The following is a 26,932-nucleotide window of genomic DNA, read 5'->3' as shown; positions in this document are numbered from 1 at the left end:
TTTTTCTTGCCATCACGCACACGTTGCTTCTTAAGGTGTTCCCACCAAATGGACGCATATTTTTTTAATTTGATAACCACTAACTTCACCTTGTTATCTTCTTGAACATCTTTGAACTCAAAAATTCTCTCAACGGTATTGAGCCAGTCAATGAATTCATCAGGATTATTTTTTCCTTCAAAATCTGGAATATCAACTTTAAAATCCAAAAACCTTTGGCGGACATTGTTTCTTTGGAACCGTTGACCACGAGATGCACGGTCACTTGCGTCATTATCATCATGAAATGGATTGAAATCCTCATCATTTATTCTTGAATCATCATCTAAACCATGACCATCAACATCATGTTCACGATATTCGCCACGCGCAAGGCGTTGTTCGAGTTGCTGCACTTGTCTCCTTAAATCTTCCAACTCAATATCACGAAGGTCTCTTTGACGAGGTTTAGGTTCATCATCGTTTGGTCCTCTTCTTCTCCGACCAACCATTGTAAACCAAAGCTCTGATACCACTTTGACACCGAGAAATTAGAGAGATATGAAGTAACACAAGAAATCAATCGACACTCTTCACTCTAGGAATCCACCAAAAGAGTTTAGAGCAAGATAAATAGAAGATAAACTTCTAAACAAGCTTAAAGCTTAAAGTAATTATTATATCAAAAGTGAGTTGTCTTTCACGATTACAAAAAGGCCTACAAATAGGCAAAACTAAGAAGTTGGAACAACTCTCCAAAAAGAAGTAAATAAACTTTATTACTAGATAATTAAATATTATGACGGTCGATCTCCAAAAGTGACTATTTGAATTCTACCACACTTCATTAATTTGATCTTATCTTCTTGACTTCTAGAGGCTTCCCAATTCCAGCATCAATGAGTCATTAAGTAAAAGTGTTTCAGAATGAGAGATGTTTAAACCTAAATTGTTACCCATAAATAGTGAGTCTGGACCCATGTACAGATGATGAAGCGCTAGATTGACAAGATCATTGGTGACGTGATGCGTCGCGCCACTGTCAGCCAGGAAATTATTTTGAGATGTGTCAACGGTTATAGCATAGACCTGAACCTATCCAGGATTAGCAAAAGAGTCACGAGGAGGAGTCGGGACACCAAGATGTTGCTTCTTGAATGTGTGACACTAAGACAGAACATGACCCTTGGCATTGCACCACTAACAACGACCAAAAAATGGTTTACAATTGTTAGGGTGTGAAGTGAATGATGTAGAAAATTTGTCAAACCGAGTTTTGTCAAAATGGTTGGATCGAGTCTGTGCATTCAAGACTGTCATGGGAGCAAGAGCCTACCATTGAGCAACAACAAGGGAAAGTTTTTAAATGCAAAGTTTTTCGAGGAGGTCATCAAATGGAATGGTAGTGTCTCTTGCATTGACTCCATCAATGACAGCTCTCTAGGTATCATCGAGGCCATGCAAGACATGATCAGTAATGTCTTCAACGGAGACAGGAGGCAAGGAGATTTGCAACTGTTTTTAGAGAATGCATGTAGGTGGTTATGGATTGGATACCTTTAGATGTTGTGCGGAGACACTCCTTTAACTGCTTGAGGTGTCTACGAGATGCCTTGACATAGGTGCGCTGGAGAAGAGTCGAGAGATCATGTGATGTCTTTGTTTGATATACCAGGGTTGTCACTTCCTTCAAGGGAGAGTGGTGAGAAGATCATGTGATGTCAGGTTTGATAAACATGATTCAGACTTGTCACCGAAGATTTAAGGGTGGTGGAGACTGTTGTCGCTGGTGTAGAAAATGATACATCTAGACATTTGAGAAGATCATAGGCATCGAGAAGAGCTTCAACTTGAAGTTTCCAAGTGAGGTAATTAGAGGGAAGAAGCTTGGTGACACTAATGAGGGTGATGCAAGTGAAGGGTTTTGATGGCTCATGAGGGTTGTTAAATTGCTAATAGAGAAAGTGTTGTTGGTGGCCATGAGAGGAAAAACCAAAAAGGAGCGGCATCCTGTGTTGAACGAAAAAAAGAAAGGGAGAATAGGATTGTGTATTACTCTTGATGCCATGTAAGAAAGAATATTTAGAATGAATTTTATATATTTATTACAACATATATAAGTTCCTATTTATACAAGTTTGACAAATATTGAAAGAATGAGAATATAATGGCATTAATTAAGGACCTAGAATTTGAGAAAATTTTGTTTCCTAACTCCACCAATTTAGCCTAAATAAAAAAAATTAGTTAACTAATTATTATAATTGATACTATATTTTTTGACACCATCTCTATAGTCCACAAATACTCATTTTCTCTTTTGTTTCTATTTACCCTCATTGACATAATAATAAAATGTGCAACGAAAAACTTTCGGATTTCAATAACCCACAAATTTTCCAGACCACATATTGTAAGGTGTTTTGCAGTTAAATCCGATATAATGCTCACAATTTAGACAATAGCATGTTAAAGTCAGTGTCACTACTCAATACCTTCTATCCAATTTTGAATTAGAGAAATCAAGACTCATGATCTTATGACCACCAATAAAATCCTCTTTTGCCAGATTATGCATCCCCTTCATCCATATGACTCAAATGTAATAATCATGTTATCCTTGTGAATCTCTAGGGAATCAATAAAAATAGAACCTACAATAGTAAGGGAGTGCTTGGTTCAAATAAAGGAATGGGAATAGGATTGGGATTGATAGAGGTGTGGAATGAGAATAGGTATGATTGATAGAAGTGTAGTGTTTGGTTAAGAGTTTTAATCATTCTCATTGATAATGTTTGGATTTATAAGAGAAAAGTTATAAATATAATTTTGTTATTAAAATTATGATTAACATTTTAATTTTTTTATTAAATTAAAAATATAAAATATTATTATTTTTATAATATAATTGTTTACAATATATAAAATATTTAAGTGACATAATTTAATAAAAATGTAAACATCTAATATTTATTATATTAATTATATTTTTTTAAAATAAAAATAAAAATACTTATAACAAAAAATGGAATGTTTTAATATTTTACTAATTATAAATAAATAATTATCTATTAAATATAAATAATATAAGATAAAGTCTTTCAAATATTATATAGTAATAGTAGATAAATATATTATAACATGGTATAATTTTTTTAATAATAATTTTTGTAAAAATATTTCATATTTAATTTTTTAAATTTTTTTTATATAAAATTATTATTTTATTTTTAGTTTTATATTTTAATTTTATTATTAATATAAAATATTTAAAATTTATTATATAAAATTAATTATATTATTATTAGTTATTGTAATTATTACTAAAATTTTATTTTAAATGATTTCTTAATATTATTTAAATAATTGAAATTATTTATTTTATAAATAAATAAAAATTTATTATTATGTTAATTATAAAATAATGTATAATATAATTATAAAATATATATATAATATTATAATTATAATTATAATTATGAGAGAGAAAAAAATAGGAAAGTTGAGATAACGGGAGAGAAAGTGTATCGCTCCGGAATGGGATTCATTCCTCCCAATTTAGAGAGGATTGGATGATTAATGAGTATCCGGGAATCAAATCAATATCCTGGAATCAAAACCACCAACCAAACATCTCATTTCATTATTTTTCTCATTCTCTTGTACAAAAACCACTACTAAGACTTTGCAAGAAATACCAAGTGCCTTTTTGATACCTTTCTACACTTGTAGGGTGAACATGTGTTATATTATAATCAACTTGTTTGTGAAAGAATTCATCATTAAGAGGCTCTTCAACTTCAACAATAACTCAGTGGTCTTCTCTTCCTCTGAGACCTTGATGATGTTATCATATACAATGCACAACATAATTGTTGAATGTGCATTCTCCTCCAGAATAGTCATCTCAATGGTTATTTTTGTTTTTGCTAACAACTTTAACGGACCCCATAAACCATATTGTTTTAGTAGAGTTCGCATCTTGATCTTACACATCATTTGTAAGGCACAACATAATTGTTAAATGTGCCTTCTCCTTTAGAATGATCATTTCATCGGTTATTTTTACTGCTACCGACAACTTCAATTGTCCCCATAAGCCCTATTATTTTAGCAAATGCTACATCTTAATTTGCCACAACATCTGTAAGATACAACATAATTTTGTTGAATATATCTTTTACTTTAGAATGACCATCCTAACGATTAGTTATGCTCATACTGATGCCCCATAAACTTTATTGTTTTAGTAGAGTCTGCATCTTGATCTACCATAAACTAAAAATATTTTTCCTCGTGAATTTGTCGATCTTAATGTTATCAATAAAAAAATATATATTTAACATGGTTCACCAAAATACATCTTGGTTACGTCCACCTAGAACAGAGAATATTATGGAAGAGATTTTTGGGAAAAACCTAACAGAATAAAAGAAGAAACAAACGAAAGAACACACTAACAAAATTTGATAACGGAGTTCGGCTAATATGTTTCATACGTCTCCGAGCACTAAGACTATCATTAATAAGGAAGAAGAGATAAAAGTATTAGGTGCAATAAACCAAAGAAGGGAGAGTTTCTTTTATATACTAAGAAACTTCTTCAACTCTCATCATTTTCCGATGTGAGATTCTTTTATAATTGTGAGAAAAGTTTATTTTATATACTAAGAAATTTCTCACTCTCATCATCTTCCGATTTAGTATTCTAATTGTGCCAAAAAATAAATCTCTACCTTGATACAATATTCAATACAAATCTTCATTATTAAAAAATTGTTCTTAAGTGCTTCCAATTGGCGCTCTTCAGCGCCGACTCAAACGCGAAATATGTTGATTACGTCTCCGAGCACTAAGACTATCAATTAATAATGGAGAAGAAGTATTGAGTGTAATAAACCAAAGAGGATGAAGTTTCTTTTTTATACTAAGAAACTTCCCCAACTCCCATCATCTTCCGATGTGAGATTCTTTTCTAATTGTGAAAAAAGTTTCTTTTATATACGAGAGAAATTTTTCTCACTCCCATCATATTCCGACGTGTGATTTTAACTGTGCCAAAAATAACAAAGATCATAGTATAAATTACATCATAATAGTATAAAGTTATGACACGAGTTTATAAACACTCAATCTCCACACAAAAAACTCTAACAAACATATAATTAAAATTGGAAATGATGTTCTAAGTTAAGAGAAAGACTTCAACTTTCTAAAATACAATGTTACACTTTTAAATAAGTTTCAACAATTACATAATTATAGAATCATAGTATATATAGAGAGAGAATCATAGTATATATATATAATCAAGTATTTGGCCAATTGAAAGTTCAAATATTCGTCTACCCAACAATAATATTTGTTTATTTTGAAAATAATTTATTATTTGTTATATTTTTGCTATAATAACGTCATTTAAAACTTTCTAATTTAAAGATTAATGAATTAGATGGATAGATCTCCGAAAAAATTATCACTAATCACACTAATCACTTACTCTTAGACAAATCGAAAAGAAATGAATAAAAGAATGATCCGTAGTAAAAGTTAGACATTAATATCAATTTAGGAAAGGATATTAAATGTGATTCAGATTTTTAAAGTAAAATAACTAAGAATGACAATTATAAAAAAAATATCTAGGATGGGGCGCAATAATATTTGTATTATCGCAATATCGCACATCATTGAACTAAAAAGGAAAAGGGTTGATTTTTAAGAAAATTTGTAACTCTAAAAGTCCAAAGAAATATATTCAACTAAATAAGCTTTACAAATTAAAGAAAACCTTCATTACCCTTTTTTTTTTTAAGCGTACACCCTAATCTATATATATATAATGATGCTTAATTTTTAAAGTGTCCGGATTGCCGGGTCGAGAGCTGTGGTTAATTTGGATACTTGGGTCGGATTGTGGGTTGACCCGTTTTTAAATTTAAAACGGTTAAAAATAAAATTAAAAATGCTAGAGGTATGTTTCGAACTTGCAACCTAACAAAACAAGTACAACTCTTTAACCAACTAGACTACAAAAACTTTATATTTTAAATTCAACACCAAATTTGATAAACGCGGGACGTTTTAATATTAATATAAGTTCAACTTTTTAACTAACTAATCTATATATATATAATGATGCTTAATTTTTAAAGTGTCCGGATTGCCGGGTCGAGAGCTGTGGTTAATTTGGATACTTGGGTTGGATTGTGGGTTGACCCGTTTTTAAATTTAAAACGGTTAAAAATAAAATTAAAAATGCTAGAGGTATGTTTCGAACTTGCAACCTAACAAAACAAGTACAACTCTTTAACCAACTAGACTACAAAAACTTTATATTTTAAATTCAACACCAAATTTGATAAACGCGGGACGTTTTAATATTAATATAAGTTCAACTTTTTAACTAACTAATCTATATATATATAATGATGCTTAATTTTTAAAGTGTCCGGATTGCCGGGTCGAGAGCTGTGGTTAATTTGGATACTTGGGTCGGATTGTGGGTTGACCCGTTTTTAAATTTAAAACGGTTAAAAATAAAATTAAAAATGCTAGAGGTATGTTTCGAACTTGCAACCTAACAAAACAAGTACAACTCTTTAACCAACTAGGCTACAAAGAATTTATATTTTAAATTCAACACCAAATTTGATAAACGCGGGACGTTTTAATATTAATATAAGTTCAACTTTTTAACTAACTAATCTATATATATATATAATGCTGCTTAATTTTTAAAGTGTCCGGATTTCCGGGTCGAGAGATGTGGTTAATTTGGATACTTGGGTCGGATTGTGGGTTGACCCGTTTTTAAATTTAAAACGGTTAAAAATAAAATTAAAAATGCTAGAGGTATGTTTCGAACTTGCAACCTAACAAAACAAGTATAACTCTTTAACCAACTAGGCTACAAAGAATTTATATTTTAAATTCAACACCAAATTTGATAAACGCGGGACGTTTTAATATTAATATAAGTTCAACTTTTTAACTAACTAATCTATATATATATATATATAATGCTGCTTAATTTTTAAAGTGTCCGGATTGCCGGGTCGAGAGCTGTGGTTAATTTGGATACTTGGTCGGATTGTGGGTTGACCCGTTTTTAAATTTAAAACGGTTAAAAATAAAATTAAAAATACTAGAGGTATGTTTCGAACTTGCAACCTAACAAAACAAGTACAACTCTTTAACCAACTAGGCTACAAAGACTTTATATTTTAAATTCAACACCAAATTTGATAAACGCGGGACGTTTTAATATTAATATAAGTTCAACTTTTTAACTAACTAATCTATATATATATATATATATATATAATGCTGCTTAATTTTTAAAGTGTCCGGATTGTCGGGTCGAGAGCTGTGGTTAATTTGGATACTTGGGTCGGATTGTGGGTTGACCCGTTTTTTAATTTAAAACGGTTAAAAATAAAATTAAAAATACTAGAGGTATGTTTCGAACTTGCAACCTAACAAAACAAGTACAACTCTTTAACCAACTAGGCTACAAAGACTTTATATTTTAAATTCAACACCAAATTTGATAAACGCGGGACGTTTTAATATTAATATAAGTTCAACTTTTTAACTAACTAATCTATATATATATATATATATAATGATGCTTAATTTTTAAAGTGTCCGGATTGTCGGGTCGAGAGCTGTGGTTAATTTGGATACTTGGGTCGGATTGTGGGTTGACCCGTTTTTAAATTTAAAACGGTTAAAAATAAAATTAAAAATGCTAGAGGTATGTTTCGAACTTGCAACATAACAAAACAAGTACAACTCTTTAACCAACTAGGCTACAAAGACTTTATATTTTAAATTCAACACCAAAGATAAACGCGGGACGTTTTAATATTAATATAAGTTCAACTTTTTAACTAACTAATATATAATGATGTTGAGTAATGAATACTTCTGTTGGATTGTGGGTTGACTCACCCATAAACTTAAAACGGTTAAAAATAAAATAAAAAATGTTATCCGTAATTTTTTTTCACGGTTTTTATATTATTACTCGTGCAAATGCACGGACTAAATGCTAGTTTCTATAATCTATTTATAGTAATAGTTACCCGATTCAACCTATGGATTGGTGTTTGAAAAAAAGAGAGGTAAAAGTGAAAATGCTCATTGAAAAACCCTTTAAAAACAGTCCAAGTACATAATAAACCTAACCCAAATATGTACATTAATTTCCTCCACTGCAGAGAACTGTAAAATGAACAGAGAACCAACCGATTCTGTAATAAATATCCATGAAGAATTTGTCACCGTCCTTCATGAAGATCTTCAGAAAATAGTGCAGGTCGGGAGAGATTATCATTGTCAAAGGCACTAAGAACTGAGTAAGGACCAGATGAAAATACGGAAGATGTTCCATCAGACTCAAAAGTAGTAGATGACTGCTTGTTGTTGTTGTTGTTGTTAGGTCTGGAATTTGTCACAATAGAAGATTCTTGGTATTCGGTGAAACGTTGAACCATCTTTAGGGACTGCACTACTTCTCCCATTGTAGGTCGTTGGCTTGCTTCCGAGGCTACACAAGCTGCAGCTATTGTACAAGCCCTCATTAAGTCTTCCTTCGGATACTTCCCTTCCAATCTTTCGTCTGCAAGTTCCTCCACCCTATCTTTGTCCCTCATTATTGGCCTTGCCTGAACCAAACACAAACTCAAATGACTACTTTTCATTAATAATCAACAAACAGGGAAAATACTCATTCAACTCACCCATGCCACAAGATTCTCCTGCCCAGATGGTTGAGACATTTCTACTGGCTTCCTTCCAGTCAGCAACTCCAACAAGACAACTCCATAACTATAGACATCGCTTTTCACAAGCAGATGCCCGGTCATGGCATATTCTGGAGCTACATACCTGATCATCAAGAGCTTATTTGAGGATTATTTGGAAATAAAGAGTTTTGTTTGTTGAAAAAGTGACATTATTTGGGGTTATTTTAGTTAAAGGCCAAAATTTCTTCCATTTTATTAACACCAGGAACAAGGCAAACTAGACTAACCCAAATGTTCCCATAACTCGAGTAGACAGGTAATTTTCCCTCCCTTCAGGGCCTTGTTTAGCAAGGCCAAAATCAGCTACTTTAGCATGGAAATCGTTCTCAATCAATATATTGGATGCCTTGAAATCTCTGTGGATAACACATGGTTGGGAGTCCTCATGCAGGTAGGCAAGTCCTCTAGCAGCATCAAGAGCAATCTTCATTCTAGTATCCCAATCTAGTGGGGAATTCATTCCCAGTGGACCTGAATTATTAAAGGGTAAATCAGTAACTTTACATGTCCAATTTATAACAATATTTGCAACTCACCATGAAGCCAAGCCTCCAAGTTTCCATTAGAAACAAGCTCATAGCAAAGAAGGTTTTGTGAAGAGTCGCGACTGCTATAATATCCCACAAGTTTGACAAGGTTGCGGTGATGTAAACGACTAAGCAAATCTATCTCAACCAAGAATTCTTTATCACCTTGTTGGCCTCCACAACTAAGTCTTTTTATTGCTACAGCTGTACCATCACTTAAAACACCCTTGAAAACTTTACCAAAACCACCCTCCCCAAGTATGCAAGCAGAGTCAAAGTTATTCGTCGCTTCTTTAAGTTCCTCGTAAGCAAGAAACCTTGTGCTGGCAGGATGTCGAATAGATCCCGTGGCTGGAACTGCATCTACAATGTGCAGCTTGATTTCTTTGAGAAGAGAAAAAGAAAAATAGAAATCAGTTGATAATGAATGACTATAAGCAGTAGAGAGTAATCAAATATTGATTTGAATGTCCAAAAGTGACCTTTTTCTTTGTTGCCTTGTTATTTAAAGAAAAAAAACTATTCTCATTTAAAGCTAATAAATAATAAAGAAATCTTCCCTGAAGATTGCCAACATAAACAGCTATAAAAAAATTTACACGTTCTTTGTTTATTCATAAGGATATAAAACATGCGTAGGTAGTATAAATGAAATATATATAGAAAAAGAAAAAGGAAAAAAGTCACAGAATAGCTTAGTCTCTTACACATTCATGTCAACCAATCAGTCCAAAAGAGAGCCCCCAAAACACAGTTTGAAGATAACCCAAAAAATAGAATTACATGCTTGCAGTTTACTCTAGCTTTTAGGTAAGGTTTTTCTTTTATAGTTCACAGCAGAACCCAATGGGTACCCAACATAACCATGTTTGTTTTTTAATGGGTTCTTTGAGAACCTATCAATGGCTCTGGCATTTCAATGGAATTACTCAATGTACCAGATTTTGTTCTCAACAAACTAATCCAGAAGAGAAAAGAATGTGTGCGAGATAAAATAGACAAATGAGGGTAAATGGTCATTAAATTTTGAATGTACAACTATGGCCTTTACTAAAAAGAGATTTGAAGGAACAAATAATTTTGAAGGTAGTTCATTAATTTTTGTGACCTTTTTAAGAATATTTTTTTGAAGGTACAATAATTCTAACATAGTTTCTCTTATCTTTGAAAGTTTCTCCTTCTAGAAGTGTTAGAACACCCACTTGAACAAACAAACTCTAAGACAAATAAGTACATGAACATCACAGGGTTCACTATCAAGCAAAATCAAGCTACAGTAAGTCACGTACAGCTCTCTTGATAACCTTTGATAACCTGTCTGATACTGTTCTTTTTTGAGCTGGAGCCTTGTTTGGTTTGGGTTATTTGAATAACCAAAACCAAAAAACATCATTTAACTCCCCTTTCATCCATCGCATGACTCAATTCATTAACCAAAATACTAAAATACCCACTCTTTTAAAGTATTATTATTTATTTTATCATTATATATTAATACTTTTTAAATCTTTTTATCATAAAAATCTTCGCCTCATCAAAATCATCGTCAATCATTACTTTTATAAATAACCAGGTTTTTTTAAAAACTCCAATCCAAACAATACCCAAGGAAACTTGTCTATTCTAGTTATTGTAATCTTTAAGCATTTGTTGTATTGAAACCTCACAAACATTTCATTTATCAAACAAGCTTCACAAGTTTCTAAAGTTTTAATTGCCATATTTTTATCTTTGATGGTCATTTAACAAGACCATTGAAAAAAACAAATTCAAGGAACTAGATAAGTAAGAGAAGTTAGTTTAACCATAATACTTATAGTACCTTGTATTTCATTTTTGCTTGCACCAGTCTCCTTGGTAGATCCTTTATGATTTTGTCGATGAGAGATGCATGAACACATAGTGATGATAGAAGCAAGGACCATAATCATGACTCCAGCACTAACTAAAACAAAAAGAATCAGATTTTGATGTTTCCCTTTGTTGGAAGTAACAATTGGCCTAGGAGTTGAAGGTAAGAGTGAAGGTGCTCGTTCTGGTGTTTTTGAGGCAGAAAAAGGAGCTGCACATTGGTTGCAGGAAAAATGAGAAAACAATTAGATGTAACACAATAAGCAAGAATGGTAAGTAAGCTGTCATAATTTCATTTCAATTTCTATCAGCTTTTGTTCTTATGTTAGTAACAGAAACAGAAAACAAAACATGAAACATAATTGTTATTTGGCCAAAACTGTAAATCTTTATTACGAACACCTGAAAAAGCTAATAGTTGGCTTGTCAGACATAAAACCAAATATGTTGAGAATGATAACTGCACCAACATTGCATGGTCATCATAACCCTACATCCACTTTTCCTGAGTTGTGGAGGAGAAAAGGAAATAGGTCATAAGTCCTTCAATACCTCCTCATTTTATAATATGGGTTTATCTACAATACCTTGATATGCAATAAGCTCAGATCCGATAATACGATGCAATGATCATGATTGCATTTGCATAGCAACATGAGAAAATAACTTGTCATAACAAGATCATACTTGGTTATAGTTCCAAAACTTTTTACATAGAAGGAGAAAAGTAAAAAGCTCAGATCCGATAATACGATGCAATGATCAGAACTTTATCTACAATACCTTGCTATGCAATAAGCTCAGATCCGATAATACGATGCAATGATCATGATTGCATTTGCATAGCAACATGAGAAAATAACTTGTCATAACAAGATCATACCTGGTTCTAGTTCCAGAACTTTTTACATAGAAGGAGAAAAGTAATTAGCGATATTATTAATTCTCTAGGAAAACCAAGATTTTTCATGTTTCTTGGGCTAGTTGAAGCAAATTGCACAATCAACTATAAAATAGTATAGCAGAAAGGGACAGAAAAACTCATAGTCTGCATAGTTAGCAAAGTAGCAAAGTAAAAGCCCTAGTGAAAGATCTTCCAAGCAACTATCCTAGAGATATAATATGATAAGGAGTTAAATGACAGCAATTTACTAAAACTGTAGGTATCAAAAAGAAGTGCCCCTGTTAATGCTATGGATTCCATTTAGCCTAAGACTAAGCAGTGTCTCTGTGGCCAACATAACAGAACCCATAACAAGCACATCTCCAAATAATTAAATCAAAAGTAGAAAAATGAGAAATCATAAGCAAGTGTACAAATAACATGAGAATTTAAAAGTAAAACTTGCCATTGGACAGAGCAGGAGGCTTAAACCAGGTTAGGTTTAGAAGTTTGTATTCACCAACTAATGCAGGATCTAGATGGATCTTGTGTATAGAGAGCGATGAATTTATTGCAGATGCTCCACTGGAAGAGAAACTGATTCCAGTATGTGGTGTAACATCCATTGAAATATTAAGCGCTGATAAACTGATCACATAAAAATTGATCAACTCAATCTGAGAAACCCGCAAACCAAGTTTAGAAGCAAATTCTTGAAGAAAAATATTCCAGTTTGGATTGGATGAGACGTTCAAAAGGAGAAGATCTATCTTAATTGGATATACACAATGGCAGTCTTGACTTCCCCTTTTCAGCACCATGTCTGGGCCGCAACAGTCTGTAAGATAATAAGTAAATATAATGATTAAATGACAAAAAGATACCAACCTTAATCAAACAAAATCTCAGGGACGTGAGCAAAAAGATACTAGAAGTTGGTTGTTCACAAGCATAACATAGTTTTTCTTCGTAATGCTACCTTAACAGATGAAATATGTTATTTTCTTGGTCAATTACAGAAACAGTCAAGACAACTAATAACTAATAACCAAATACTAAAAGGAACTGTCTACGAATATCATACTGAACCTGTGTGAGGAGTCAGCGGTGGCTGAGCCAAACCAGCAGGAATAGAAGTGGACAGATTGGATTGTGATGGGGAAATATCTGCCACGCCAGGCAGCGTGATACCAGTACTGTGAGTAGGAGGCATCAAAGCACTCTTCTTCATTGACGGCTTTGACAAGCGAGAGCTTGAAGGAGGATGGCCAGAAGTTACAAATGGGCCATAATTTGGAGGCTGAGATGGTGTTATAACAGTACTTGGTGCAGCTTCAGGAGAATAACTTCTCAGGCGTGGTTTATGAAACAAAAGACGTTTAGGTGAGAGGTGCACATCAGTAGATGCAGAGTAAGTTAAAAGTGTTGTTGTTGGAGATTCCAAGTTAGCTTCCAAAAGTTTGACAGGCAAATCAGAAGCAGCTATATGCAGCAAGTAACATAAAACAAACAGTTCCTTCAGCAATACCCACTTGAGCTTTTTCATGGCCCCTGTAAATTCCATGTCAAAGGGAAGAAACAAATGGAAAATGAGCATGGAAGATTAACAACACAAACAAAAACAGGTTAAAAATTTGTATAACACAACATCCAAGATATTGGGTTGACAGGCATCAAATGTTGCAAAAGAAAAAAAGAAAAAAAGTAACAACACTAGTGTTCCTCCCTTTATGATCCCTGAGGTTCAAATGGACTGGCATATTTGTGGCTCTTACCATTTTGTGTAGCACAGACAGCATTAATAATAAACAACTAAGAAAATAGTTCGGTCTTCTGTATCAACACATTTTGATTGAAAGTGAAAAAATTGCTTTACATAATTCTTGTAGCAATCCAAAAACAACATAAATAGCATGTGTTTAAGTGAAAACTGATAACTTTTTCAGGTAAAAAGATATACATCAAGATTCTTTCTGCCTGTTCATCTTTCTTATTACACACAAACAAGACCTACATATGTTTGCAAAACCGATTAATACAGTAAACATGCTCAACTTCTTAAACCATAACCACTAAAAACACGAATTTCAATCTGCACCAAACACATTCAACATCAAACATTACTAAACTACTAATATCATCAACTTCAGTCTATTAAATCAAGTTCAAAAAATCGAAAGCAACATTTAAATCATGAAGAAGAAGAAGAAGAGATAGAGACAGCACCGTAATATCGTCCAGATCTGGTACTAGATCGAAGCAAATACAAACAAGCAGCTATTATCAACCGGAAACACTTTTCCTATGCATATAAGACAAAATAATGACCAAACTAGAGATGGAATGCCGTGGAGACTACGGCAAATAATCAAAAGTTAGAGAGATAAACATCATCTCTAAATTCTTCCGAAAGATTGAAGATCTTCAAAAAGTACTCGTTCGTTGGAAGGAATCATCGGCTTCACTGTTCATGTACTGAATACTCATCACTGAGATTTCTTTCGTCAATTAAAGTGAAGTCTGCATCATCGGGGTATGGAACTTGTCTAACGTGCGCCTTTGAAGAGGAGGTAATGATTCCCTGTATGCTGGTTTATTAACATAGGAGAGTGAAATTGAGATCAACGGACCGGGAGATACTAGAGAATACTTTCATTTGGTTGTATTTAATCTGGACCGTTTATTTCTTTGGTGTTGAAATATTTTAATTAAGTTGTGATATACGGAATCATTTTTTCATCGATCTTAGCCGACGAAAATTAGGCGGGGAAACAAATACTGAGTGAATTACCCGCCCGTAGTCAAAATTGAGAATTGAAAATTGATGTGGTTAATTTTTTATAAATGTCAAATTTTGAATTTAGGCACTTTTCCAAAATATTTACCATATTTAGAACTCTCTTTTTTATTTAATAGTAGTCTATAAATTTAAATTTACCTTTTTTAAATTTGACGAAATGAACTAATAATTCACTTATTTGACTTTTTTATCCGCGCTGAAAATAAAAAATGTTGGTGACACATTTTTCTTTTTTTGGACGATTTTGTCCCTGTCGCAAGACGTCTTCAATCGCGAGACGCAACCGGTATTCGCGAGACGCAACCGACAATCGGGAGACGATTTTTTTATTTTGTTTTTCAAAAAAAACAATAATAATGTCACACGGCATTTTTTTGGAGCATTTTCGTCCCAAAAAAAATGTCACCGACGCATTTATTTTATGCGCCGGCCAAAAAGACAAATAAACTGATCTTGAGTGTTATTTCATCAAATTTCCCAAACCCACTGACTCAATTAACTTTTTATATTTTATTCCAGAACTTTTTAAATTATTTAAAATAGATCTTTAATGTGAGCTTTAGACTAAGAGGTTGTTTGTTCTTAAGTTATTTAAGGTTTTGTTTTTTAAAAAGCAAATTGATAAAAAAAAATACAAGTTATTTGAATTTTTAATTAATTTAATTACTAAAATATTAGTTTGTATTAAAAAATTTAATTTTATAAAAATATTTTAATTGATAAAAGTAATTTGAGTGTTATAATAATAGTTATATGGTACCTTATCTAATTATATGTATTAATTGTAATGTATATAAATTATAAATTGGTATGAAGAGGTATATGTTATTTGTATTTGATTGTATAAACGAGTTATAAATTATATATATTATAATTTTGTGTTTTGGTGGTAATATAGAAATGTTGTATAAATATTAAAAATATTTTTATCCTTTGTACTTATATAAACTTAATTTAATTATTAAATTAGTATTTACTCCATTTTAATTTCTTTTATTATTTCTTAATCTTCATGTGTTTTCTTTTCATTCTTTCTTGTAATTTGTGAACCCAATTTGAGTGTCTTTTTATGTTATAAAATGTTGCCAACAACAAAAGAGGTAGTAAGTGATTATTTATTTGTTTATGTTGAATATAATATTTACTCCATTTTAATTTTTTTTATTATTTCTTTATCTTCATGTGTTTTCTTTCCATTCTTTCTTGTAATTTGTGAACACTTTGAGTGTCTTTATATGTTATAAAATGTTGCCAAGAAAGGAGGTAGTAAGTGATTATTTTTTTGTTTATGTTGAATATAATATTTACTCCATTTTAATTTTTTTTATTATTTCTTTATCTTCATGTGTTTTCTTTCCATTCTTTCTTGTAATTTGTGAACACTTTGAGTGTCTTTTTATGTTATAAAATGTTGCCAAGAAAGGAGGTAGTAAGTGATTCTTTATTTGTTTATGTTGAATATTGTAACTTTGATTCTCATCAATTATTTTTTTACTTTTTTTTTTGTTGTCTCCAATTCTCCTCCTCAGTTATTTTAGAGATAAAATTAGAGGTTAAATTTTAATCTCTTTATATCTCATTTAAGAATTAAGTTTTTTTTATCACTATACTAAATCATGATTCTAGTAAGAGGAGTGATAGAGAGAGGGAATTTGGTGAGGAAATTTGGTGAGGGAATGACTTGGCATCATTCATTGGTTGGAAAATGTAAAAATTGGAGGAGAGAGAAAAAATAGAAAAATTATTTGATTTTTTCAGCGAATAAGATTATGACAAGTCATTCACCAAATTCACTCACCAAATTCCCTCACCTATCATTTCTCTTCTAGTAATAAGTACATTTTTTTACCTCATTTAAGAATATATCTAATTAATAAAAAAAATAGTGTCAACTAAGCTACTCACATAATTAATAAGATCACCGTAATATATTAGCTTCTTTGAAAACATAATTTTATAGATTCAACAAAGTATAATTACACAGAGTGTATTTAAGGTCAACATGTCAAATGTAAAGTATTTATAACCTAATGGTCTCAAAACAGATGCGATTGTACATGTTTTTGCAAGGACAAAAATGACATGTTATTTTTTTAGAACGTTGGGTTCCGCTTCTCCTATGGGTTCCGCTTGTTGGGCTCGAACCTAGGACCTCAAGGAGGCTGGAGATATCCACACATTGTTTACGCTACGCTAAAAGAGTGGATGACATGTTATCTTACCTTTACTATCAAAAACAAGTATTATATATGCCTGCCTTTTCATAACCACCCATGCAAGAAAGTTTTTTGATGAACAATAACATGTAAATATCATCATTTAAAATTGTATGTCAAGAAATTGTACATTTACTGTAATTACAATAGTTGCATCTATCTTGTCAACTAGATTAAGATGAAGATGAGAAAATATTTCACATACTTGCACTCTTTATGATGATAAATCATGTTGGTAACTAGTTTTAGCAACTAATGCAGCCAAATTGTTTGTTGACTTTATAAAAAATTATCGCATTTGACATTAATATCTTTCATGCATAGCATTAGAAGTTCATATTTATTTCTTTTACTCGATCTTCCTTCTTCTACATCACTGGTTCTTGCATTAACTAATTCCTATGTAGGCTCTTTTCCAACATTTTCATACTCCGTATAATTAGCCTCCACTACATTCTCCATTGTTGTCATTGCTTCTATAGATCCTTCAACAAATTCTTCAGTTGCTCGATTTTTTCCAAATATAATACGTCAATCCTCTTAAAATGGAAGAGACTTGTCTCTCAATCCATGTGCATTAGGATCAACCTATCAAAAATAAAAATTATAAAGTATGAAAACAAATTTAAATATAACATTGTTTACCTTAACATGTGCATCCCAAACAACATTGTCATCACAAGTAATGCTTTTTTCTATATCATTCTATCAAAATCCTGATAAAGTGCACATTCGATCAACATTAGTGTATATTCTTTTTTTAAATCTTAATTTTTGAGTTAATATGACGTAAGTTGTACTATGAAACTCAATCAACATCTTGTCATACAAAAAATTTAGGTAACCTGACCGAAATATATTATTTGTCTTCATTCCTAAATTCACAATATATTTCAATGCTCCAATAACAACTTGTTGCTCTTTTTTAGTCCATCTTCTTTTACAAGTAGAATTTTTTTCGTCCTATATTAGCATTTGAATAATTACATCGTCGTTTTGACTATCAATTTTTTAGTGATTCAAAAAACCTTTCATTTTTGTCTTTGAAACAGTTCGGATCATATTTAATCATTAATAACAACAAAAGATAAATTATAATAACATGACTGTATATTAGAAAATACATTAAATAAGAATAAGTGAACTTTAAAAAGAAAGTGAATTAAATGACTCTTGTAACATTACAAGTGTCAAAATTAAGATATCCAAATAAGTATGCATAAGTTGAGTGAGTTACTGTTATATAAGAAAGAAACCAAAAAATAATATGAAACATAATATTAATAGATAAACTTTTTTCACAATAATAAATGTTCATAGTATTAAACAAAATGGAGTTTTAAACTGTAACATTCAAAATTACACAAACAATTATATTATACTCCCATTACTTCTTTAATATCTTCTTTTAAGAAACATTGTTTTACTAACTCAATCCTCCATTGTGTCCAAATCATTCAATATCTTTATAGCATTTACATTGTCTCTAATTTGAAGATTCAATTGTTGTATAATCTCATTTGTTAGTAATTTTTTCATAGGATCTATTGACATTTCACTTCTTACATAATTATGTAATAAGCAACATAAAATAATAAAACGACATTGTGTCTTAATTAGATAAAATATAAGACTCCTTAGTATAACTTATCCTTTCAATAACATTTTTGCAGCAGCAAGTTTAATGTTAAAAAATTCTTCAAAGTTAGAAGGTGTCCGTGCAATATCCCAAGATCCTAAATGGTATTTATGGACTTTAAATGACTATAAAAAACAATCTTAATTTGTGTATCTAGTATATACTAATTAATAGTATAGACACCCCATTTCTACACTCCGGATATCCAATAAATAACCCGGTCTAATATAACGTTCATGCTTGTTTATTGGGCCAAGAGAACAAAAACATAAAAATGTCTTTTGAAAAACCGACTCAGAGAAACCTGAAAAACAATGGTTTAAACGTCGGATTTCAAAAATACTCAAGTCACGAGTGCCCTTGTACCTTCAAAATGACCGGCACAAAATATTATGAACTTTGAGTATAATATTGTTGCTGGAAAAAATGTACCAAATGGTTATTTTGGAGCTCGTTTATGGATCAAAACGTCGTTTTTATAACGAATCTGTTTCCGGAACCCTTGGCACGTTGTTCATATCCTTTGTTTTGAAAAATTATGAATTTTGAGTATAATATTGTTGTTTGCGATTGTGTGTAGAAGGTATTCAAAAGGGCGAGAAACCGAAAAAACGAGTCAAATCGGCGAGTCAACTTGCAAACCGGTGAGTCAGGCCGAGTTAGAGAATAGTCAAACGTGGGTCAACTGGCTGAAAGCGTTGACCGCCCATTTGAAATTCGAACTTTGGTGAAAAGTGATAGATTATTTGGAAAAAAAAGTTATTCAAAAGGGGTACTTGAACTCTTTGAGGTATCATTTTGAAACTTCAAAAATTCACCCCGACTTCAATACTTGGCAGAATCCGATTATCTTGGGTGTTTTGGAAAGGGGAACGAGTCCTCTATGAAAACAATTTCAGCTCAAATTTGCGTTGGGATTCCTTAATTAGACGAAGTATCGATATAAACAGAATATGTTTGAGTAAAGATCAATATGGACACCCCTTCACTCAAAAATTCATAACTTGAGTTGTGGTTAATGACTTCGAGTGATTCAACTTGGGTTAGAAAGATAATCCATATAAATTTCAAATGGAACCAGTTGCGAGCCATGGTTCGACATTTAGATCACATTCCAAGTCAATGCAAGTGAACATATACTCCGGGTTTGAGTTCTAGAAGCTAACTGAAGTAGACTTTACTTTAAAAATTCATATCTTTCAATTTACTCACCCATTTTGGATGAATGAGCTATCATTAGAAAGAACTTTGAGTTAGATTTCTAATGGTACTAAGTAGGCATCGTAGTTCTTCGTGCAGTTCACACTAGGTCACCTGTAACAAGATTGGTGCATGTAGAGACTAGTCATGGTACAATAATTTTCCTTGGCGATACAGACTCTATTTGCAAAACTTGAAATGTGAGAGTTATGGGAAAGTCTTAGGACTTTCCAATGCCTACTTGCTGATTCCGTGAGTAGCCCCGAGCCAAAAGATATGTTTAAAGTCTAGGGTGAAGAAACCGTGAGAATACCGAAATCTAGATAAAGATTGAACTTAAAAAAATTGTAACTCGGGCTAGGAGGCACCATTTGAACTGATTCAAAAAGGGAGTTCAAGATCATCGAGTTGTGAATCCACCATATAATTTTTTGATTCATTGGGCTAAAAGTCTGGCTGAGTCGACCCGTTGAAAGAATAATTTTAAAAACGGACGCTTGAAGATAAAAAAAGGGGGGATTTCATATTTTTACATATTCTCAGTGTACCCCTCAACATGAATATAAAAGGGGAAATTTGACGAAATAGTCTTATTTGACTTTATGATCCGCGCATAAAATTAAATGTGTTGGTGACACCTTTTTTTTGGACGATTTTGCCCCTGTCACGAGATGTCCACATTCGCGAGACGCAACCGACATTCGCGAGACACAACCGGCAATCGCGAGATGCAATTTATTTTTATTTTTATTTTCAAAATTTTTTTCGTCTCGCGATTGCCGGTTGCGTCTCACATCGGGGGCATTTTCACCCAAAAAAAATAAAGGTGTTACTAACGTATTTAATTTTATGCGCTGGTCAAAAAGTCAAATAAGATATTTAGTTAAATTTCCCATATAGAGGGGTTCCATTATTTGGCCTGAGGGAGTTCGATCAGTTCTGGAGCAATTGAGGAAATAACAGTCAAAGAGAGTCTAGAGTTCATCTTGGCGTGGGAGGGACAAATCAGTACAAGAGTTCATTTGGCATGTGGAAGAAGAAGTCAGTCCAAAGATCAACTTGGCGTGGAAGAACAAATCGGTAAAATAGTTCACTTGGCGTGCAAAGACTGAAATCGATAAGGAGAGTCCATCTAAAGAGAAGGGAGAGTAGATCAGTCCGGAAGTGAAGAAAATGATCGCGAGGAGATACAAAATCTAGAACCCGTGTGGGCAATTCCGACAAAGATCATTATTTCTCTAGCGAGCTCTATTCATCCGTTCGTTACTTCTCTTTCAATAGTTTAGGTAAGTTTCCCTTGATCTTCACCTTCATCTTCTGTTTTGGATGTCAATTTTGTACACTAACGTCAATTGTTTGTTGGAAGAATAATATTGTTGATTGATTTTACAGTTTATTCATAGTTCATAAATTCGGTTGATTGTTGGTTCACTTTAGCCGTTAAATGTCCTAATTAGGTTTAGTTTAGAACTAGAAAGCTGGAAGCCTATTTTGTTTTGTTTTTTATTTTTGGCTTCTTCCGATTTCCCCAGTTAGTTTAAAAAGGCCCTCGGGCTTTTTATGTTTATAAAATGATCTGGATACTTTAATTTCGAATTAATTTATTAGTTCGAAATTAAAGTGGCCCCTAATCTGTTTTTGTCTTTTTAATTGAACCCTTAAAGTCTCATTTCATTTAATTTTAATCTCAATCTTTAAAAATCCAAAATTAAATAATTTTTAAGTCCTTTTAGTTTCCATATTTTAACAAACAACACTTAAATAACGATTCAATCGTCCAATAATTTTAAAAATTCTTCATGTTTTCCCAATAATTCAAAAATATTATTTTCTTCAAAAATGGTTTTTATAAAATTTTTAGGGCCCGTTGGAAAAATCTAAAACTTCAATAAGCTATAACATGAGTTTCATGAGTCCAAAAATAATGAAATTAAAAATGTAGCTTCTTAAAAATATTTTCAATGCCCATAAATATTTTTAGAATTTTTGGGATCCGTTTGAAAAACGTCTATCTTCGTAGTGTCATATCTAGAGTTCAATAACTCTGAAAATTCCAAACTCGATTTCTATGAGTTTCTAAAAATATTTTTTGACCATCGTGTAGAATTTCAGAAATTTTGGGAATCATTTTTAAAAATAACTTGTTTTAATGTGTTGCGAAAATTTTAAAATGAAAACACTTAGGACTTTTGTTAAATTTATTTTTCCTTCTTCATTTCAAAAGAATAAATTTCTTCTTCATTTCAAAAGAATAAATTTCTAATCTCTGACATGAATTCACATTCTCCTCAATCATGATCATTTTTTTTCTCGGGAATCATGCCCCATGCTCTTTATTGCTTTAACCTTGTCAAATGCCTCTTAATATGATAAGCTTTTACAAAATGGTTAAGATTTTCTTACACAAACAAACCAGTTAAATTTATTTTATTCTCAAATTTTTTATATTAGTTTCTCTTTTTTATTTCATCTTCTTTTTTATCAGTTTTTATTTTTATAATTCTTAAATTCTCATTTTTGAAATATTTTAGTAATTTATTTATGAATTTTGTGTTTTATTGTAATATTCTTTTTAAGGATTTCTTTCTTATTTAATTTAATATGAACAAAAATATAATTAATAATTTTTTTATTTAATTTTTGATTCATGACTTATAGTAGTAAAAAACATTGTTTTGTCTAATATTTGATTATTACTCTTTTATTGTTTGATGAATGAGTTGCTATTATTATTTAATTTTTTATTATTAATTAATTTAATTTTGTGTTGAAGGATTTTTATTATTGAGAGGATAAGTCATTGTTATATCCAATCATTGGGATCAAACAATTTTAAAATAATTAATAATCAATGTTAATATAAAAAAATAAGAAATGTAAAGTTAAAATATATATATATAAAATAAAATTAAAGTAATCAATAATAAATACTTATATATAAATAATAATTTTTTATGAAAAAGATAAAAATAAAGAGTTCATTGATTAATAAAAAAGAATGAGAGAGAAAAATATATTAATATTTTATTGACAAATATATAAATTAAAAAATAAAAATTAACTATGGTTTACTAAAAGAGGTTAAATGAGCCAATTTTTGATAGTACGTAGGTTTATATGACTTTTTATTAGTACATACGTCTAAGTGAGCTAGTTGCATAAGTACATACGTCTAAGTAAGTGAGTTTTTTTCCTTATTATTTCTACTAATTACATCTCTTAAAATTTATTATCACCAGCAAAACCTTCTCAACCAGACAATATATAAATGAACATCATATCATAAGAGCAACCCCTAAACATGTTTGTTGTTATCTTATTTTCATATATATTCACTTTTACAGGAATATATGTTTCATCTAGAGCTCCTAAACAATTATATTAATACATAATTTTTATTTTAAAAAATCAACATGTCTTTTATTAAATATATAGAAATAAGACCTTTATTATTTACCTCAAACTATTTCCATCTTTCATTTATTTGAGAATTTTGGAGAGTCTCTGACTTTTTTAGAAGATCAACTTGAAGACTTATAACGACTGTTAGCACTTCATGCAGATATTTACTAACTTTTCGTCCAGAACGATGAAACGTAAATGAATCATTCGTTATCTTAATATGATGAACTCGAATATAGAGTAATATACCTACATTTTCTTTTAAAGATATACTTTTGGAGTGAGATAACCCCAACACCTTCATCAAATTTCATTAACGAAAAAAATTCATTTGATCTATTCTTAACAAGTCAATACATGTTGGGTCATTGTATTTTGTCATTCTATTTATAGTATTTGTTCTAAGTTGTACATGATTGTTAGATGGATGAATAGATTGAGAAGTTGATAAACATCTCAGGTAGGTAGCACAACCATGCTTTGTAAAAAAGGAAAATTTGTATTATTTCAAAAACTATACAAATTGCATTATGATCGTCATAATTATCCGCTTCACCACTATACTATTCATCATCAGTAACATATGTTTATAGTGATAATTTAAATTTTAATATTATTAGTAAATCGATGTATTAATCTAAGCATACATCAATCACATTTTATACAAAACTCAAGATTAATAAAGTAATATGAATAATTAATAATAAATTAATTTAACAAATGACTGAGTTTATATTTGGTTCTTATTTACTATCAAAAGTAATTTTATTATTGTTTAAAGGTTATTTTGTACACGATAAATTAATTAATTGCATAGTTAGTACAGATGGATCAAAATCATATATTCTAAATAATGTAATTTTATTTTATTTTCTATAATTTTGCTTATCTTTTTTAATTAATTTTTATTTTTCATAAAATAGTGGAGGATTAAAATCAGTTATTATATATATGTTCAGAATAAGCAATCTTATTACTTTGTAATAAGTCCGATCTAATTACTAAGCTAAAAAAAGAGCAAAATCACTCACATAATATAAGTATTCAGGGTGAAAGAGTTTGAAACAATAGTATTTACACATAAGCTTGTAACGAGTATTGGCCTGATTCTCTCTCGAAGGTTGTAGAACAATTGTAAAGCTGAAATGTATATTTTTTATTTTATCATATATATATTCTTTCTAAACTATCAGATATTAAAAACAGTCATTTGATTAGAAGATAGAAAATAACTTCAATAAAGAAATAAAGAACTTGTGTTGTGTATGTTAAAAGACATACTTGTTCAAAACTTGTACTATTAGTCTCTTCAAACAATGACTCGTCCTCAACTTCCTAGGATTTGAGCTGATATAAATACTTGATTTTCCTAAATCTTCTCCGAATCTCTCCAAATCTATGCATTTAGAATGAGTTTAGGTGAAAGATAGTTCAAGAAAAATGAAAACCACGGAGAAAAGAGTTTTAGATGAAGATAGATGAAAAGAGGAAACAATGAAGAACTAGATAGACGAAGAAAGGAGTTGAACTTTTTAAAAATATGTTAGGGCTTTCAAGGAAGAAAAACATAATAAAAATATAAGGGTGTGTTTGGATGAGTGGAATTGAAATTCTAATTCAAATTCTAAGAGAATTGACATTGAATTACAATTCAATTCCTATATTTCGGAAAAATATTAAATTGTAATTCAATCATAATTCCTATGTTTGAAAAAATATAATAAAATTAATTTTAATATATATTATCTATTTTATTAAAATATTTGTTTGACATAACCAATTATGATAGTTTAAGTGTGAAGAGACATACTTAAGTTTCGATTTTCATTAAAAAATACTGGTTCCACATTTAACTTTATAGATTCAAAAAAATATCGGTTCGACATTTTAACTTTCTAAATTCAAAAACAAAATATCGGTTTAACATTTAACTTATTAAATTAATATATATATATATATATATATATATATATATATATATATATATCACTTCAAAATGTTAACTTATTCCGGGTTATGTATTCATACTCGGGAATACAACTTTTACTTGGTTGTCAAAGAAGCAACCTAATGTAACTTTGTCGACCTACGAGGCCGAGTATGTGGCGACCTCTTGGAGCGTTTGTCATGTAGTCTGGATTTCAAATTTACTAAGGCATCTAGGAGTGATCCGATACGAAGGGACTATGATCCGAGTTGATAACAAGTCGACGATCGAGTTGGTAAAGAACCCGGTTAATCACGGAAGAAGAAAGCACATCGACGTCCGGTTTTATTTTATCCGAGAATAAGTCAGAAGGAAATGTTGAGTTGAAGCATGTTGAAAGTTTAGCTCAAATCGCGGACGTATTCACCAAACCACTACAGACCACACTACTAGAGAGTTGTAAAAGGCTAATTGGAATAAGAGATGTGAAGAGTATTTAAGTTTAAGGGGGAGATTTATTAAAAATATATAAATTAAGACGTTTTATTTTTTAATGTTTAATATTGCTATAATAATAATGGTTTTAGGAATGAGTGGGATAACTAAAACATATACATTATTTTGATATTCAAGAGACACGTCTATAAAGACTTGTAAGAAACTATTTTATTTGATATGAAAAAGAAGAAATACAATGAGAACAAATGAAAAAGAAGAAATACAATGAGAACAAAACAATACCAACTTTTGTAATTTTTTTGTCCTCTTGGTATGAGAATACATTAATACTCACCCAACCAAACCAAAATTGAATTGCTTCCCTTCTAACTATTTTTACTTAGTTGATTATTTAACATCAAACTTTAATTTTGAATTTATGTTAGTTGTTTGATTAGGTTATTTAAATTATTTGAGTTAAAGGGTTAGTTGTTTCATTATGTTATTTATATTAATTGAGTTAAATGGTTAAAATAATAACGATTTAATAAAAAAAATTATTTGGTTAGTCCCATTAAACAAGCTTGTGATCATCTTCTTTATTTTTCTAATTTATTTTAATAAAATTGTGTTATGATTCATGTTGATGCATCAATAATTTGGTTCTTGTTTTTTAAGTTAGTTATTAGAAAATAAACTTATGATTTTTTTTAAATATTATGATAATTTATAATTTATTAATTATCAAAATTAAGGGCGTTCAATATTATGACTGAATTTTATTTTTTTAATCAAATTTTAGACTAATTCGAATTCAGATATGTTTTTTAAATTGATTTTCAAGTCGTGGTTTCAATTCGAATACCAAACCGAAAACTGAATTATTTATTATAATTATATATTATATAATTTATTAGATATAATTATATAATTATTTAATTAAGTTAACAACTAGTCTATATAAGACTCTAATACTTCTAATTTGTTAATAATAAAAGTGTAAATAAAATTATTATAATAAAGAGTACAATTTTGGATGAGAGTTTAATATTTGGTCTGAATCAATTATTCAATATGATTAGAATAAATCGAATTCAAATTTTAACCTTTAGCGGTTCGATTTTCGAATTAACTAATATAAAATAATAATTAAAAAAATCAGAATAAATCAAAGAACTCAAATAACCTCGGATATATGAACAAACATAGTCAAAATATATCTAAATGCTATCTATTATATCTAACATACTTCAAATC

The 26,932-nt window shown here is 30.5% G+C and overlaps 1 protein-coding gene across 1 annotated transcript; it reads right to left on the bottom strand.

Annotated features, from left to right (window-relative positions):
* Positions 1-8,107: 8,107 nt before the first annotated feature.
* Positions 8,108-14,576, bottom strand: LOC124938339 (receptor-like serine/threonine-protein kinase ALE2). Its single transcript, XM_047478760.1, has 8 exons — positions 14,280-14,576; positions 13,143-13,604; positions 12,520-12,891; positions 11,142-11,381; positions 9,329-9,703; positions 9,020-9,263; positions 8,727-8,874; positions 8,108-8,651 (listed from the first exon to the last, which is right to left on the bottom strand). The coding sequence occupies exons 2-8, from the start codon at positions 13,597-13,599 to the stop codon at positions 8,265-8,267; spliced, it is 2,223 nt and encodes a 740-aa protein (XP_047334716.1). The 5' UTR covers positions 13,600-13,604; positions 14,280-14,576; the 3' UTR covers positions 8,108-8,264.
* Between the last annotated feature and the right edge of the window lie 12,356 nt (positions 14,577-26,932).

This window comes from Impatiens glandulifera, chromosome 5 (genome assembly GCF_907164915.1).
Source record: "Impatiens glandulifera chromosome 5, dImpGla2.1, whole genome shotgun sequence".
Taxonomy (NCBI): Eukaryota; Viridiplantae; Streptophyta; class Magnoliopsida; order Ericales; family Balsaminaceae; genus Impatiens; species Impatiens glandulifera.
The sequence above is the reverse complement of the archived record's forward strand: the minus strand, read 5'-3'. Positions and strand labels throughout refer to the sequence as shown.